Here is a 16,870-nt window from a genome sequence, read left to right as displayed (position 1 = left end):
CTTTTTTTTTCCAGCTAACTTCAGAATAATCCATGTAAACGTCAAAATTTCAAAAAATGAACAATTAAAATTATTTTTAATTAATAAAACACCCCGGAAAAAGTATACTGTATGTGTATATTTAACTGCCAAATATTTCACTGGAACTACCTTAAATGTGATATATCATATTATAACTATTTGTAGACAAGTTTCAGCAATCGTTTAAACACTATATAAAAAAGTAATGTAGGTATCATGTAGAAATAGGTCTTTTTTGATCAATTTGATAATAAAAGAATTGAAACTAGTTGTGTTCTCATATTTTTCAGCATATTACTTACGTAAATAAGTTGCATTTGCTTATTTATTCAATAGAAAGTTAACAGAAAAATATAAAATATATAAGAAACATGTAACAATGAAATTCAATAGTTTAGTTACACATTCAATTGAGTTGATGTTTGATATTTTTTAATTATTCTTATATATATAGTCTCATAGATCAGAGAGTTATGACAAAAAGAGCAATGAAAATGTAAAAAACAACAGGAAACATGTAAAATACTTTAAAAAATTTGAACAATTAATGATGATAAAATAAAGTATGTGCATTGTTTAATAGGATTTTACATTGTTTAAGCAACATATAACTGCTTATTATACCATTCTATAACAATAAATTATCCTATGTTATAATTATTTTTTTATCCTAGGCTCCCAGTTGCTTAAACAATTTTATTTTTAATTTAAATAACAAAGATTTATCACACTAAAATTATCTCTTAAATAATTCGACCACTATCACAACTACAGCGTCAATCACTGTGCTTTAATATTAAAATAAAAATGAAAAATAAATATTTTACATATACATACATATTATCACGATATATACAGATTGTTCAACAAAATATTCATTATAAGTAAACGGTCATTGCAACAACGAAAATCAACTAATCTTAATTTGATGGACAGCAAAATGTATTTTTCGAGACGCACAATAAAGTGAATCTTAACCAGGGATGGATGGCGTACCTTTTTAATATTTTGGAGTAAAATAGAGTAAAAAATCGTGAACACTATATATTAGCATGTCGTTAAAGGAACACCCTGTGTAATAATAAACCAAAGTATTTTTCTACAACTGTCACAAAAAAACTATAACGTAAAAAAGTATTTTTTACACGCAACCTACCATTTTTTACACGTAAAAAAACAGTGTTTTTACATTACTGTTTCATATCCACCCATCCCTGCGATCCCGGACATTTGATATACTATATACATTTTAGTTTTGTATAGATTTATATTATGAGCGATCTGAAGTGTGGCCTATACTTATACTACTTTACTAGAAAGAGATTTTATTTCATTAATACATCTATTAAACGCCTAGTATATCTTTGAAATGAAAGATGTACAGTGTGTTAGAGATGATACACCCTGTACACAATGAACAAAAAAAAACATTAAAAAAATATTCCATATAATTAAAAAAAATATGTTAAGTACACGTATAAAGCGATTTAAAGTTAATATTTGTTTTATATAAATTATGTTTTTTTAGAGAAATAAATACTTGTCATGTTTTGTCTTGGTCATGGCTCTAAAAGTTGACAATAAAGTTTTAAAATTTGTCAAGGAGTTTTTTCGAAACCCCTGTATATTTATGTTTTTTCAGGAAAGAAAGACTTCTCTAATGTAAAAATAACAAACATTAATTTAAAAATCTCTTGATACATGACATAACCCCTAAAACTCTTATATTTCCTACGAAAGTGTTCAAAATTGACTAAACTTTTTTTGATATATATTTATAGTCTCTCATATACTCCTCCATTTTGAAAAAAAAACTGTCTTTTAAACCAATCAGATTCCGCCAGCAGAACAATACAAGGGAAAAAATATCTATGTTCTATTGGTGGATGAAATAGTAGGAGGACTTAACGCTTATTATTATTATTATTTAAGTGTTCAGCTAGTGCTCATAGTGCTCAGTCAGTCGCCCGCGTCCAACCATTTCCCCTCTTCTATGATCCGTTCGAAACAGTCCACCAAATAAAAGTACTATAACAGAAAAAAAATAGAGACCTAGTACTTATAATAAAAGTCGAAAAGACACTGGCGGATACGTCATCAAAATTGACAGGCTTTATGTCACAGAATACCATAGTTATTGGCTATACAGACGCGACAGTAAGCGTCGGCTTCTTTGAAGTATTTGTCACCAATGTTTTGACCTTTAAGCAGTGTTGCCAAAAATTTTGGAGAAAAATTCTTAATACTGAAGGAAATCCTTTCATTCTGGCAACACTGCCTTCAAGTCACATTTTGCAAATTAAACTCATTTGTATACAGAAAAATTTCTAGGATTTTAAAAGAAACTTTTAAATACACCAAGAAGTAATTTTTCTTTATATGGCTCATATTTTTTTCGTGACGGTTTTTTAGTATATTAGTAAATACAAATCATAAACAATACAATTTAAAAAAAAATTAGGGAAAACTTAAGCGTCTAAAGTTTTTTACGGCCAAGCTACATCGAAATATCTTGAACTCACTTAAAATTTAGTTTGTAGTAGTACACCAAAAAAAAAATGCCCGTGTCGCTTCTGTATGGTTAGCTGATTTTGTGCATATATGAACTGTTTTTTAACACGCTATGATGACGTAAACGCAACTCAGTCCGAACATTCTCTTATAAAGTTTCAATTTTTTGGCGTCCTGATATATGTATTTCTATAAATATACAAATAAAAAAAAATACTTACATAAGGTGTGAAGATCTTGAGCCATCGAGGTGTCTTGTCCTGTCTGTTATATTTCAAACAGAACGCCATACCCTCTTCATCTACTTCCCACTGTCTTATCGTGTCCCATTCCAGTACTACCACCTGACTTTCTAGCGTACCGTCTTCTTGACACGCGTGCAATTTTATACCGCTGGTACCTAAAATACAGAAGAAAAAATTCGAAAAAAAAATGAATTATAAAAAAAAGGTGTCATAGTAGCCTTGGACAATCTATGATAATTTCTATCGGGTCGACCTCTGTATATGACATTTCTTAAAGAACTGAAATAAATATTGAAAACATTCTTAAAGAACTGACATTTTAATATTTTTAAGGTGAGAATATTAGAAAAGGATATATTATGTTTGTTCCAACCGGACGAGAGAACCGTCCTAGAACGGTAATTTCCTATCAGTCAATTCATTTGTTAATCTTGACAAACGATCAAACTTTTCAAACAATAAGTGGGCGACTAGAATACTACAGGCCAATTAATGACGTCATAAGTAATAAAACTTGATAAACAACTCTAAATTTGTTTTTTTAATAAATGTTCTAACTCAAAAAATAAAAAAGTTATAGAAAGTTAAAAAATGCATATAACCTCAAAAAACACTAACACTCACCTATAGACAACACAACGTGCCCCTCCTTCCTAGAATCGCATGCGCAATGAGGAAACATCACCTCCCCATACCCAGGCAACTCCCTAGCTAGTTTCAAGTACTCCACAGCCCTAGTGTTGTCCTGTAGCGCTTTCAATTGGTACAGCCTCTCGCCGGCGTTGATGTACCCTCTGTTGACGTCATCCACAGCCTGCCAGAAAACGTATGACGTGGCCTGTCATTTTGAAAAAAAAACTGTCTTTTAAACCAATCAGATTCCGCCAGCAGAACAATACAAGGGAAAAAATATCTATGTTCTATTGGTGGATGAAATAGTAGGAGGACTTAACGCTTATTATTATTATTATTTAAGTGTTCAGCTAGTGCTCATAGTGCTCAGTCAGTCGCCCGCGTCCAACCATTTCCCCTCTTCTATGATCCGTTCGAAACAGTCCACCAAATAAAAGTACTATAACAGAAAAAAAATAGAGACCTAGTACCGTATGATCGAGAAAAAACGGCGTCAGCGATGGCTATGGAATGAAGATCGCTGTCATTTTATATGTAAATTTATATGGGAAATGTCATTGATGTTCATTTCCCAGCCAACTGGACGCCGTTTTTTTTCGATCATACGGTACTTATAATAAAAGTCGAAAAGACACTGGCGGATACGTCATCAAAATTGACAGGCTTTATGTCACAGAATACCATAGCTATTGGCTATACAGACGCGACAGTAAGCGTCGGCTTCTTTGATGTATGTGTCGCTAACTTTTTGACCTTCAAGCAGTGTTGCCAAAAATTTTAGAGCGAATTTCTTCAACGGAGAAAAATCCTTAATATTGAAGGAAATCCTTTAATTCTGGCAACACTGGTTTCAAGTCACATTTTGCAAACTAAACTCATTTGTATTCTGAAAAAAATTTCTAGGATTTTAAAGGAAATTTTTAAATACACCAAGAAGTAATTTTTCTTTATATGGCTCATATTTTTTTCGTGACGGTTTTTTAGTATATTAGTAAATACAAATCATAAACAATATAATTTAAAAAAAAATTAGGGAAAACTTAAGCGTCTAAAGTTTTTTACGGCCAAGCTACATCGAATAATAAAAAAATACTTACATAAGGTGTGAAGATCTTGAGCCATCGAGGTGTCTTGTCCTGTCTGTTATATTTCAAACAGAACGCCATACCCTCTTCATCTACTTCCCACTGTCTTATCGTGTCCCATTCCAGTACTACCACCTGACTCTCTAGCGTACCGTCTTCTTGACACGCGTGCAATTTTATACCGCTGGTACCTAAAATACAGAAGAAAAAATTCGAAAAAAATCATTTTTTGAAAAAAAAAAAAAATGAATTATAAAAAAAAAGGTGTCATAGTAGCCTTGGACTCAACAATCTATGATAATTTCTATTTGGTCGACCTATGTATATGACATTTCTTAGAGAACTGACATAAATATTGGTTAAAAAATACTTTAGAGAAGTAAGTAAAAAGTTCCATTTCAGTACTACCACCTGACTTTCTAGCTTATCGTCTTCTTGACACGCGTGCAATTTTATACCGCTAGTACCTAGATATAGAAGGAGCAATTCAAAGATAACAGTTTTTTTTTAAATACTGTATAATCAAGAAAAAAAAGTGTCATAGTAGCCTTTGACACGACGATAAATTATAATTTCTGTCGGGTATCCTCTGTATATGACATTTCTTAAAGAATTTACACATAAATATTGGTCAAAAATTAATTTAGACAAAAGTAAAATGATAATTTAAAAATAATTTTTAATGTATGAGTATATGTACCGAGTTTATCTATTACTTACTGAGTTTGCTTCTCTGGCTTTCTTGTTATTTGTTATTGTTATGTTAATTCTTGTTTATTTATAATTGGATTTATGCAACATTTATAAAACCGGAGAGACATTGTGTCAGGATTTGAAATATGGTGAGATTATTGTAAATCTTACACAATAAAAATAAAAATAAAAAAGTACCGTATGATCGAAAAAAAACGGCATCGAAGACGGCCGGAAAATGACAATCGATGATAATTTTGGCGAGGTCAATCTCTCTTTACTAAAAGTTGACATAAAACTTGTCAAATATAAACACTAATTATAGAAAGATTAAAAAAGGATATAGAACGTTTATTATAGAACAAATTTATTTCGTAAAAACCAAAGCTAACCAACTCAAAAATTAAAAAAAAATTATAGTCAGTTAAAAGTTGAAACAAAAAAAATTAAAACACGGTACATAACCTCAAAAACACTCACCTATCGACAACACAACGTGCCCCTCCTTCCTAGAGTCGCATGCGCAATGAGGAAACACTACCTCCCCATACCCAGGCAACTCCCTAGCTAGTTTCAAGTACTCCACAGCCCTAGTGTTGTCCTGTAGCGCTTTCAATTGGTACAGCCTCTCGCCGGCGTTGATGTACCCTCTGTTGACGTCATCCACAGCCTGCCAGAAAACGTATGACGTGGCCTGGGAGTCCGACATCAGGCTGAGCTCTTTCTGAATGGAGAACAGCCATTTCCTTATGGACAGACATGTGCTGGTGGCCGTGCTGTAGTTCTGGATGTAGAGGTTATGTGGGTATTCCGACGGTTGGAGTTTCCTTTCTAATGAATGTACAGAGAAATCAATAAAAGTCTGCCCGAATGTACGAAATTTAATTTCTAATAAATAAAAATTCGTTTGAAACTTAGGGAACACTTTTTTGTTTTGCGTGTTGTTTGTAAACATCAATATAATCAATATATACCGTATGGTCGAATAAAAACGGCGTCAGCGATGGCTATGAAATGAAGATCGCTGTCATATTATTTGTAAAATTATATGGGATATGTCATCGATCGTCATTTCCAAGCCAACTGGACGCCGTTTGTTTTCGATCACTCGAACTTCCAATATTTGCTTGATTTCTGTCACATAAATGACATTGTTTGACAAACAACACCAGAAAAACCAGCCTTCTCGCGCTGGTTAGTTTGGTGACAGTTATAACCGAATTTTTCAGGAACCGTGTTCCGTAATAAGAAAACTGTCAGGAAACCGATAGAAACGGAACATAAAACCATAACCAATGTAAGCAACGGAATACACCCTTACTGATTTTCCCATAGTAAATTTCGCAGTGTAGGTGTAACTTTAGGTTATACAAAATAGGGTGTGGGGTAACCTTTAGGACTTACCGAAATTGTATTCCACGATTTCGAAGAGGTAAAAATACTTGGAGATCTTCCTGCTCATACCGATCTTCTTGATGATGGCTTCATACACTTCGTCCGCGTTGGCGCTCCTTTTTAATGTTACTGTGACGACTTCTCGATCAGGAAGCAAAACCTAGTGATTAAATTATTGTAAACATCGCTAAAAGACGTTATTTTTCTTCTCTTTTGTGTTAGTAACAAAGCAATAAAATAATAAAAAAGTTTACTGATTTTTTTTCCTGCAACAAAAGTTAGATCTCAATAAAACATTTTCATGTATTTTAAATTTTGATATATTTTATTCTAGTGGGCCGATTTTGATGATTTTTTAAGCAATTTATAGCTAAATTATGTGACTTTTTAACCTCTCTTTAAATTAAAAATTGATAGTCCATCTATATAATATACAAGGTAAAAAAATGTTGCCATTTTGGAGAAAGTGAAAGTTGAAACACCCTGTGTAAAAATCGGCCCGCTCGAAAAACATATGGCCACTGCATATTATACACGGTGGTTCGAAATTTATTCAGAAAACTTCGTCAGCGTATTCTGCAGATAAAGATAAGTAAAAAACTTTATATAAATTTATGTCCTATAATGCTTCGTTTTGGAGATACAGGGTGTAGAAGTTTCATTTTTTTAGTTTTGGATATAATTTAGTGTGTAGTAATGAACAGTGCTTTCAATAAAATCAATAAAATGAAAAATATACGAAATAATATACATGTTCTGATTTCATTCGAAAATCAACATCTATGAAACTATGAACTCTTCCCGGACACAAACGGTACATTGTGAGACAGGAAATTGTAGAGAGAAACAAGCCCTATAACATAGGATACAACATTTTAATGAACAGTGGTTTCCATAAAATCAATAAAATGAAAAATATACGAAATAATATACATGTTCTGATTTCTTTCGAAACTCGACATCTATGAAACTATGAACTCTTCCCGGACACAAACGGTACATTGTGAGACAGGAAAATGTAGAGAGAAACAAGCCCTATAACATAGGATACAACATTTTAATGAACAGTGCTTTGAGAAATTTAATTTTGATGTATATATGACTCCTACTTGTAGGGGGCCGCCAACATGTTATTAACTCTTTTGAAGAGTAATAACTTTTCGTCCGTACCTGTATAAAACTAATGAGTGAAAAAATATACATTTTCGTAATTTTTTTACGTAAAAAAGGACTCTTGGTAAAAATCGCTACGAGCAACCGTTCTCAAAGCTATTTAGAAGAAAAATAGGCAATACATGTCATCATTGGAAATATTAAACATTTTGAGTAGATTTACTGAAATAATAAATTTCAAACGTTTGCTCAACAGAAACATTTTTATCTTATTTTTTTCTAGAAAAATTTATGATTAATTTAAAACACACAAAAAAATCCCAAATTTATCACTTCACTCAAGTATCCATGATACAAAGAAAACAAGGTATAATATTGCGCAGGTTGGTCACTACGTCACAGGTGATAAACGGCACTATTGGTCGGCAAGCTCCGCGCGCTAATTTCAAATTGTCAAACTGATGACACATAATAAATGTGTCATAAATTTTTTAAATGTCAAGCTCGATGATTTGACATAACTTTTGGGGTTATGTCCTAATTCTTCCCTATTATAGGTTTTGTTTTTTAGCGGCAATAGAACAATATGGATATTTTTTGTATGGCATATGACGTCACAGGTGGTATGCGTAAACTGAACGAAATTGGAGCCGCTATCGATCAATATATCTAGCCAACAAGCTTATTTTTGTCAATAATGACATGTAATGATCATTTCCATTGCAAATATCTTGAGAACGGTTACCCTTAGGGGTTTTAACCAGGACACCTTTTTTCGTAAAAAAAAAACGAAAATGTATATTTTTTCACTCAGTAGTTTTATACAGGTACGGACGAAAAGTTATTACTCTTCAAAACCTTTGAATAAGAAGACTGAGGAAGGAGCATATCAAATATGGCCGACTTAAATTCCGGTTTATTAGTGTCGTTCTAATTTTATTTAAAAAATGTAAAACTATGATGTAGGGTAGACGTGGGGTAGACTCAATAATTTGTTATTTTATTTTACGTTGTGAATAAATGTTGGTAGTTATTAAAATTGTTATAAAAATATATTATTCTAATAAAAATAGATAAGTTATAATAAGTATTTATTAACACAAACATCCGATACGCTACTGAAGCAGGTAAGTCAAATTAACGTATCTAAATTTTTTGACATCTATCTTTGACAAGTAATAAATAAAAGCTAAAATGCAAGAAAAATATATAATTCAGTTAATTTAAGTGAATTTCATAAATGATCGGTTTACTACACGTATGTATATTATATAGTCACTAGCGAAAAGTTGTTCCATTATTTCACTCAATTTTTGCCGAGATCTACCGCACGCTACACAACCAACTATTTTAGAGTCTTTTTCGATAAATCGCGAAATCACTGTTAATTTAAGTTCTGCCACAATTTCCATCTAGATTTACTACCTTTATACAACTATCAGTAGTAGAATAAATAATAAATACCATAAAATAAGCTCCGTAAAGACTGACAAATCCACAAAATTTCAAATCAAATTCAAATGTGTCAAATGAATTGTCAAACAGAACTGTCAAGGATCTCCACCCTAGAGTGCTTTTTCCGCCCACCATGCATGAATACATGGTAGTAGCATTATGCTCCTTCCTTAGTCTTCTTATTCAAAGTTCAAAACAGATAAAAAATATGTATGTGGCGCCTCCTATAAATAGGAGACATATTGACAACAAAATAGAATTCCTCATATCAAAAAACCACCAATTTTTATCCAAAAATCCACTATAGTTCAGAAATTATTTGGAAAAAACCGAAATAAAAATAAAACTTCTACACCTTGTATCTCCGAAACGAAGCATTTTAGGACATACATTTATACAAACTTTAAAATTTTTTTTTTGAAGTTTCTCGAATACAATTTGGACCACCCTGTAGCCTTCACAAGTAAATTCTCAATAAAGACATTTTTTCTCTTACAAAATTAGATTTTTCGTCAACAAACAGACATATATTCAACTCCAATTGACACCTATTGACCCTGATTTATACGAAAAAGTTTGTTTACCTTCAGATCTACCGGACTGCTGTTGTTTTCGTCATCCTGATCAGTTAGAAATTCCTGCATTATGTCCGATTCCGCTATAACACGCACTGCGCAGACTCTTTCAAGGTACTGCTCTAAACCACGCCTTCTGGTGTCCAATTGTTGCTCGCTGAGCGTGAATGGCCATTTTCCCGGTAGTTTAGGAAAGTTGTAGCCTGTAAAAAGTCGGATCCTTAGACCATAAATTACCTAGACATTTATAGTTATTGTGGGAATCGTGTAGCCAACATAATAGTGTGAAATTACAAATTTATACATTTTTTTTTCTGTAATTTTACATGTTTTGGTTGTAATCTTAGACTATGAACTACCTAGATACCTATAACTATTACTGTGGGCATTCCGTGTCCAACATTACATTAATATACATTTCCAAAAATTTTTTTGGTTTTTTGGTCGTATTTTTAGACTATGAACTACCCAGATACTTTTAGCTATTGTGAGCATCTTGTAGTCAAAATAAACACACAGCCCCAAAATGAAAATTTACATTTTTATGGTATTACGACATGTTTAGGTCGTTGTCTTAGACTATGAGGTACCTAGATACCAAAAGTTATTGCGGGCATACTGTAGCTAACATTATATTAATATACAGTCCCAAAATGCAATTTAGAATTTTTTTTTAAAGATTTTTTTATATTTTGATCGTTTTCTTAGACTATGAGCTACATAGACACCTATATTTAAAAAAGATCTAAAAAATTTTATGCAATAACAATGTACACATTATATGCAATTAGCTAAAAAAAAATATACAAAAATATATATGTATGGTTTGTGGTTTTTTTATTTGTTTTCCTTAAAACCAATAATTTCATTTAGATATCCATTGTAAGGAAATGTTTACATAAAATATAAATCACACGTAATGTATCTGTTAATATTTTTAATATTTTATTTATAAAATACGTATATTTACGTCTAAATACAAATACGCAAAAAAATATAGATTACTCATTATACCATTTAAAAAAATCAGTTTAAATATAATTTGAGATAAATTAAACATCACTCAAGCTAAGAAAATTCTATTAAAAAAATTCCCTTAATTTTAAAAAGTTAAAATCAACATTCCCGCTAATTAAAATAAATAGTGGAGGTATTTTTAAAAAAAACTTTGCGTCGCTGAATAGTATATATAACATAAACAAAAAGTACTTTAAAGAGTATTTTTAGAGGTCTACATTTTTGTAGAATTTACTGTGATTATTTGACGATAAAAAATATTTTTTTAAGTCAAAAAAAAACTATTTAAATTAATTTTATGATATTAAATTGTTCTTATAAATATTATTTATTAATTTTATAAGAAAGTTCAGACATTGTCATTTTCGACCCCGACCCTTTATTTTCAATAAAAACTTATGATCATATGCTTTTTTTGTATTGTTAGACTATGAACTACCTAGATGCCTAGATGCTACCGTGGGTATCCTGTTGCCAACATAAATATACAGTCCCAAAATGAAAAATATATTTTTTAATGATTTTAAGATATGTTTTTGTCGTTTTCTTAAATTATAAACTGCCTAGACACATCTAGCTCTTGTTGGCATCCTGTAGCCAACACAAATATAGTCCCAAAATGCAAATTTAATAAAAAAAAATCTTATGATTTTTACTATTCTTAGACTGTGAACTACCTAGACACATCCAGCTATTGAGTGCATCCTGTAGCCAACATAAATACAATCCCAAAATTCAAATTTAATACGATTTTTTCTTCTGATTTTATGGCAAGTTTTGGTCGTATTCTTAGACTATGAACTGCCTAGACTCATCTAGCTTGTGTGAATCCTGTAGCCAACATAAAAATACCAGTCCCAAAATGCAAATTACAATTTTTTTTATCATTCTGTAATATATTTTTGTCTATTGTTAGATTATGAACAACCTAGATACCTATAGCTATTGTGGGCAACCTGTAACCAACATAAATATACAGTCTCAAAATGCAAATTTAATAGAATTTTGTCTTAATATTTTATGACATGTTGTTTTTGTCGTATCCTTAGACTATACACTGCCTAGACACATCTAGCTATTGTGGGCATCCTGTAGCCAACATCGCTATACAAATTCAAACCCTTTTCTGATAAATTCATGACAAAACTAAACAAGGCGACAAATATATTGTTAAAAAACTTACCAATAAACTCCTTTTTGAGATCGTTGTGCAGCTTGGCGAACTCCCTGTACCTTCTGGAGCACAAGTGTCTCCCCGCCATGTAAATATTAAAAGAAACATATCGTTCACCGCCTCGTTCATTGTAGTGATAGTCTGGAATGCTTATGGGTAGTGAACGCTTTTCACTATAATCATAATACACCTGACTGTCTTCCGAAGGTTCTAGGCGTTCAGCCTCCTAGAAAAATATTAAATAAATAACGCTACAAATCAGTTTGAGAAACTCCTCTATATAAGGAGGTCGAACTGTATTCCGAACAGTTCGTCAGCATATTCTGCAGATAAAAATAAGTAAAAAAGTTTGTATAAATGTACGAGGCCTCGGCAAGAGTTGGCGGTGCCAGGAACAAACGCAACTGTTTTTCGTAAAAGTATCTTTCAAGTGACTTCTGTCAAATTTTCAGCGAGCTGCGTCACTTAGTTTGCACTTGACAGTGATTGAAGGCGAACAGATTTTGCATTTTTACAAAAATGAATAAAATCGAATATCGCGCAGTGATTAGAATCTTGAGAGATGAGATCAAAATCGAACTGGATGATGTGTATGGGGACTCTGCACCTTTGTTATCAACAATAAAATATTGGACTGCCGAATTTAAACGCGGTCGTACGATCATTTTTGATGATGAGCGTTCAGGTCGTCCAAGAGAGGTCACCACACCAGAAGTGGTCGATAAAATCCATGGTATGTAATTGACGATCGACGGGTAAGAGTGTGCGAGATTGCTGAGGCTGTGGGCATCTCATGTGAACGAGTGGAGAATATATTGCGCGAATATTTGGGAATGAGGAAGCTCGCTGCCAGATGGGTGCCGCATTTGCTCAATGCCGGCAACAAGCAAAACCGTGTGACAACTTCAAAGGAGTGTTTGGCAATGTTTAACCACAATAAGAAGGATTTTTTGCGCCGTTTTGTAACCGTGGATGAAACTTGGATCCATCACAATACGCCAGAGACGATGGAACAGTCAAAGCAGTGGGTAGATAGTTTCGGAGATACGGGGTGTACAAGTTTCATATTTATTTCGATTTTTTTCCAAATAATTTATGAAGTAGTAACGTTAATATTTGGATGAAAATTGTTGTGTGGAAGTTTTTTGATATGAGAAATTTGATTTTGATGTCAATATGACTCCTACTTGTAGAGGGCGCCACCTACATATTTTTTAACTAGTTTGAGGAGTTATAACTTTTCGTCCGTATCTGTATAAAACTAGTGAGTAAAAAAATATAAATTTACGACGTTTTTTACGTAAAAAAGGACTCTTGATAAAAATCACTACGAGTAATGGTTCTCAAGATATTTGGAATCGAAATTATCAATACCTATCATCATTGACATAAATTAAACATGTTGACTAAATAGTTATTAGACTGAAATCATAAATTTGAAATATTTTTGTACCAAAAGTTCAATAGAAACTGTTTTATCATAATATTTTCGAAGAAAAATTTATGATTAATTTAAAAAAAATAAAAATTTCCCAAATTTATTATTTCAGTCAAATAACTATCTACTCAACGTGTTTATTTTTTTGTCAATAATGACATGAATCGACTATTTAGAGACGTTTTTTACGTAAAAAGTCACCGAAATGTATATTTTTTCACTCAGTAGTTTTATACAGGTACACACGAAAAGTTATTACTCTTCAAAACAGTTATAACACATCTAGGTAACGCCTCCTACAAATAGGAGTCATATTGACTTCAAAACCAAATTTCTCATGTCAAAAAACCCCAAGACACACTGGTGTTTCATCCAAATATTGACGTTACTTCAGAAATTATTTGGAAAAATCGAAATAAAAATGAAACTTCTACACCCTGTATCTCCGAAACTAAGCAATTTAGGACATACATTTATACGAACTTTTTTACTTATTTTTATCTGCAGAATATGCTGTCGAAGTTTCCGGAATACAGTTCGGGCCACCCTGTATACAGGGTCTTTTATAAATAACATACCTGTTGAGTAACGGAAATGACAGTGAGCTTTAAGACGTCTCCCCCTGATTTTATGAGATCTACTACTTGCTTGTGTGTGGCTCCTTCTACATTCACTCCATTACTACAACAATAAATATTGATACAGGGTGTTTAAAAAAAAACATGTGCCATCTCTCATGGGGAGATTCCCCTCATAAAAATAAAGTTTATTTTTCATATTAACATAGGTCCGATTCTACTTTTGTTTCGTAGCTACAGCTAATTCATTTTACGTGAGGGATTCTCCCTAATGAGAGATGGCACATGTTTTTGAAACACCCTGTATACAGTATGTCCCTTTGGATGTCTTTACAAGAGGAAATACTTTTTATTATTACCTTTTTGAGAAAAATGCTTTCTTCATAAAAGTTTTTACTTGTTCTAAAATGGTTAATCCCGTTTATATTTTTCCAAATTTCCGTTTTAGAGAAAAATAAAAAAAATATGAAAATATAGTCGAATTTGTTTCAAAGTCCCCAAAATCAAAACTTGTTTCTATGGTAATATAATTCTTTAATATTTTAAAACAGCAAAATGGGTATATGACGTTAATCAAAAAATATTAACCATCTAGCAAAGAATGTAAACAAAAATATGTTACCATAGTAACACATTTTGACTTTTGGGACTTGAAAAGAATTCAACTATATTTTCGAATTTTTCTCTAAAACGGTATGAAAATTTCTAAAACTATAAACGGATTAACCATTTTAGAACAAGCAAAAGCTTTTATAAAGAATTCATTTTACTCAAAAAGTTTAAAGAATTAACTGAAATAACTATTTTATAAACTCACCAGCTTAAGTACAGTGAATGTGGAATAGTTTGAAAATGACTGCCCAACATTTTAAATCATAGTAATCAAAAAATAAGTCTATTACCAACAAAATACTTGCTTTTAATCTAAAGTAAACTCACTCAAGATGCTCTTATTATACAGATAAACGAAATAAATAAAGATTAATACACTTAAGAATGTAATTCACAATATTTCAATGCTTTTAGTTAACTTTCTCTTGTACACTGCCAGGCAATCAATGAGAGCAAATCAAGTTACAAGAGATAAACAAGTTATTATAAATAAATGTCTGGTGGCAAAACATATTTTTATATAACTAAAACACAATAATTAATGAAGGCTAGTTTTACACGCCTTATCTGTAATGGCACACACAGTGATTTTTTTTAATTAACTGACCACAGATTAAAGTTCACAAAAAACATAAATAACATTTTCCAAGATTAATAAATGTATCGAAATTATTTAAATTTTTAATGCTATATTTCGGGGAAATAAACAAATGAAATAGCATTATTTCAAAGCCAACTATGATCTGAAAATGTGAAAGTATATCCTTGAAATTTTTGTATCCCTATTACCTGTTTTTATTATTTTGTCTTTTCAATTTTAAAACATACTTTTATTGAATTCATAAATCATTAATTTTTTTTAAGGAAATTAACATATATTTTGAGGTCCGATATTCGAAAATATCAAAAAGACATAAATTATACACAATGTTTACTATCCACCCACAAATTTTTATAAATATTGGTTTTAGATTCCTGTAAATTGTTTATGAATATGACAGCACTTCAAAAGTATGCCTACTTGACTAATAATAACTGTTTAAGCATCTTATATAAGGATAATTTTACTTTTACAAGCAATTTTCAATATTATTTGCTGATTAACTCACATTACCCACTATTTTATAATTTACATTGAGCAAGAATTCCTTAGCATTTAACAGAAGTTTCTAAGCATAAAATGACAAAAACACTAATGTTTTAACTTAAGAAATAGTTCATTCTAGTATTACTACCCTACTTTTCATTAAAACATTCAATTGTGTGGTTATTGGAAAGAAATCAATAATCTCCTTAGGTAAACACAAAAACTCTTCTACTTCTACACCTCTAAAATCCCGTCTCCTTTCCTTATACCGGCCTGTTCGGCAGCCCTGTGATCCGGAAGCACAGCGCTTTACGTGCTGCAGGGGCGTATAGCTCACCGTTGATGCTCCTGAGCTGGCCCCCTCGCTAACTTTGGCCCCGGACATTGCGTAAACCTGAACCCTGTATCCGTTTTCTTGATGGTAACAACTCGAGGACCGGCGATACCTTCATATTGTTGTTGGTATTGCGAGAAGTTCGACGGTGTCGGCCATATTTTGACGTTTTGAATCTCTTGATGCGGCGCGGCCGGAGGATCAAGCATCCTTCGCATCGCGGATTCAAATTGACACTCCTTCAGGAGTATAGATGCGCTCCAATCCGACGCTGGGATAGTACTGACCTTTGCGTGTTACGAGGCGGTTTTTTCGGCCAGGAAATGTGCGGAACCGTACGATTTCCGAGGATACTGGGTAACGATTATTTTGTCAATGAACTCCGTTTTATTTGACAGGCGGATTGTTTGCAACATCGGAACAGCTTTGGATCGCTGTCACGCGGTGCGTTGGACGCGCTGGTAAAGAAACCTGTAATTACGGATTTATCACGTTACAGAAACCTGTAATATAGCAGATTCTCTTAAAATAGTTACAGATTTACTCTAATAGATGGGGAAACATGTATTACATGGATTTTTAAAAAAATATTCAAATATTTTTAATTTTTCCACTATAAATCCGTAAAATTACTCGAGAAAAGTATCTTAGAACAAATTTTTCTAAATAAAACATGTATTTTGCGAAAGAATAAGTCGACCCTGAGAGTAATATTGCTAAAAGTAGGTTTTTAGATCGCCGGTTATATCATATACGGGGAATTTTTATTGAAAATTGCGAAATTCGCGCAGTTTGACATGGGAAAATTAGACCAAGTTACTTAAAAATTCTTATTAGAACTTGGTATAATATCTTTTCGTACTTGGAGCTTCAATTTTGCTTACTGGAAGGTTTTTTAGACTGT

General features: G+C 32.0%; 1 protein-coding gene across 2 annotated transcripts; it reads right to left on the bottom strand.

Moving 5' to 3' along the window:
• Positions 1 to 298: 298 nt before the first annotated feature.
• Positions 299 to 15,918, bottom strand: LOC115889612 (sorting nexin-27-like; the record flags this gene model as incomplete). 2 transcript variants are annotated; one of them, XM_030909661.1, is given in 9 exon segments in its annotated part: positions 299 to 2,049; positions 2,754 to 2,932; positions 3,402 to 3,615; positions 5,883 to 6,019; positions 6,593 to 6,743; positions 9,736 to 9,929; positions 11,927 to 12,143; positions 13,934 to 14,036; positions 15,871 to 15,918. In XM_030909661.1, coding segments are annotated over 9 exon segments (1,312 nt in total), but the record flags the coding sequence as incomplete, so codon positions are not given.
• Positions 15,919 to 16,870: the final 952 nt, after the last annotated feature.

Source organism: Sitophilus oryzae, unplaced genomic scaffold (genome assembly GCF_002938485.1).
Source record: "Sitophilus oryzae breed Bouriz unplaced genomic scaffold, Soryzae_2.0 scaffold_816_pilon_pilon, whole genome shotgun sequence".
Classification (NCBI taxonomy): domain Eukaryota; kingdom Metazoa; phylum Arthropoda; class Insecta; order Coleoptera; family Curculionidae; genus Sitophilus; species Sitophilus oryzae.
The sequence above is the reverse complement of the archived record's forward strand: the minus strand, read 5'-3'. Positions and strand labels throughout refer to the sequence as shown.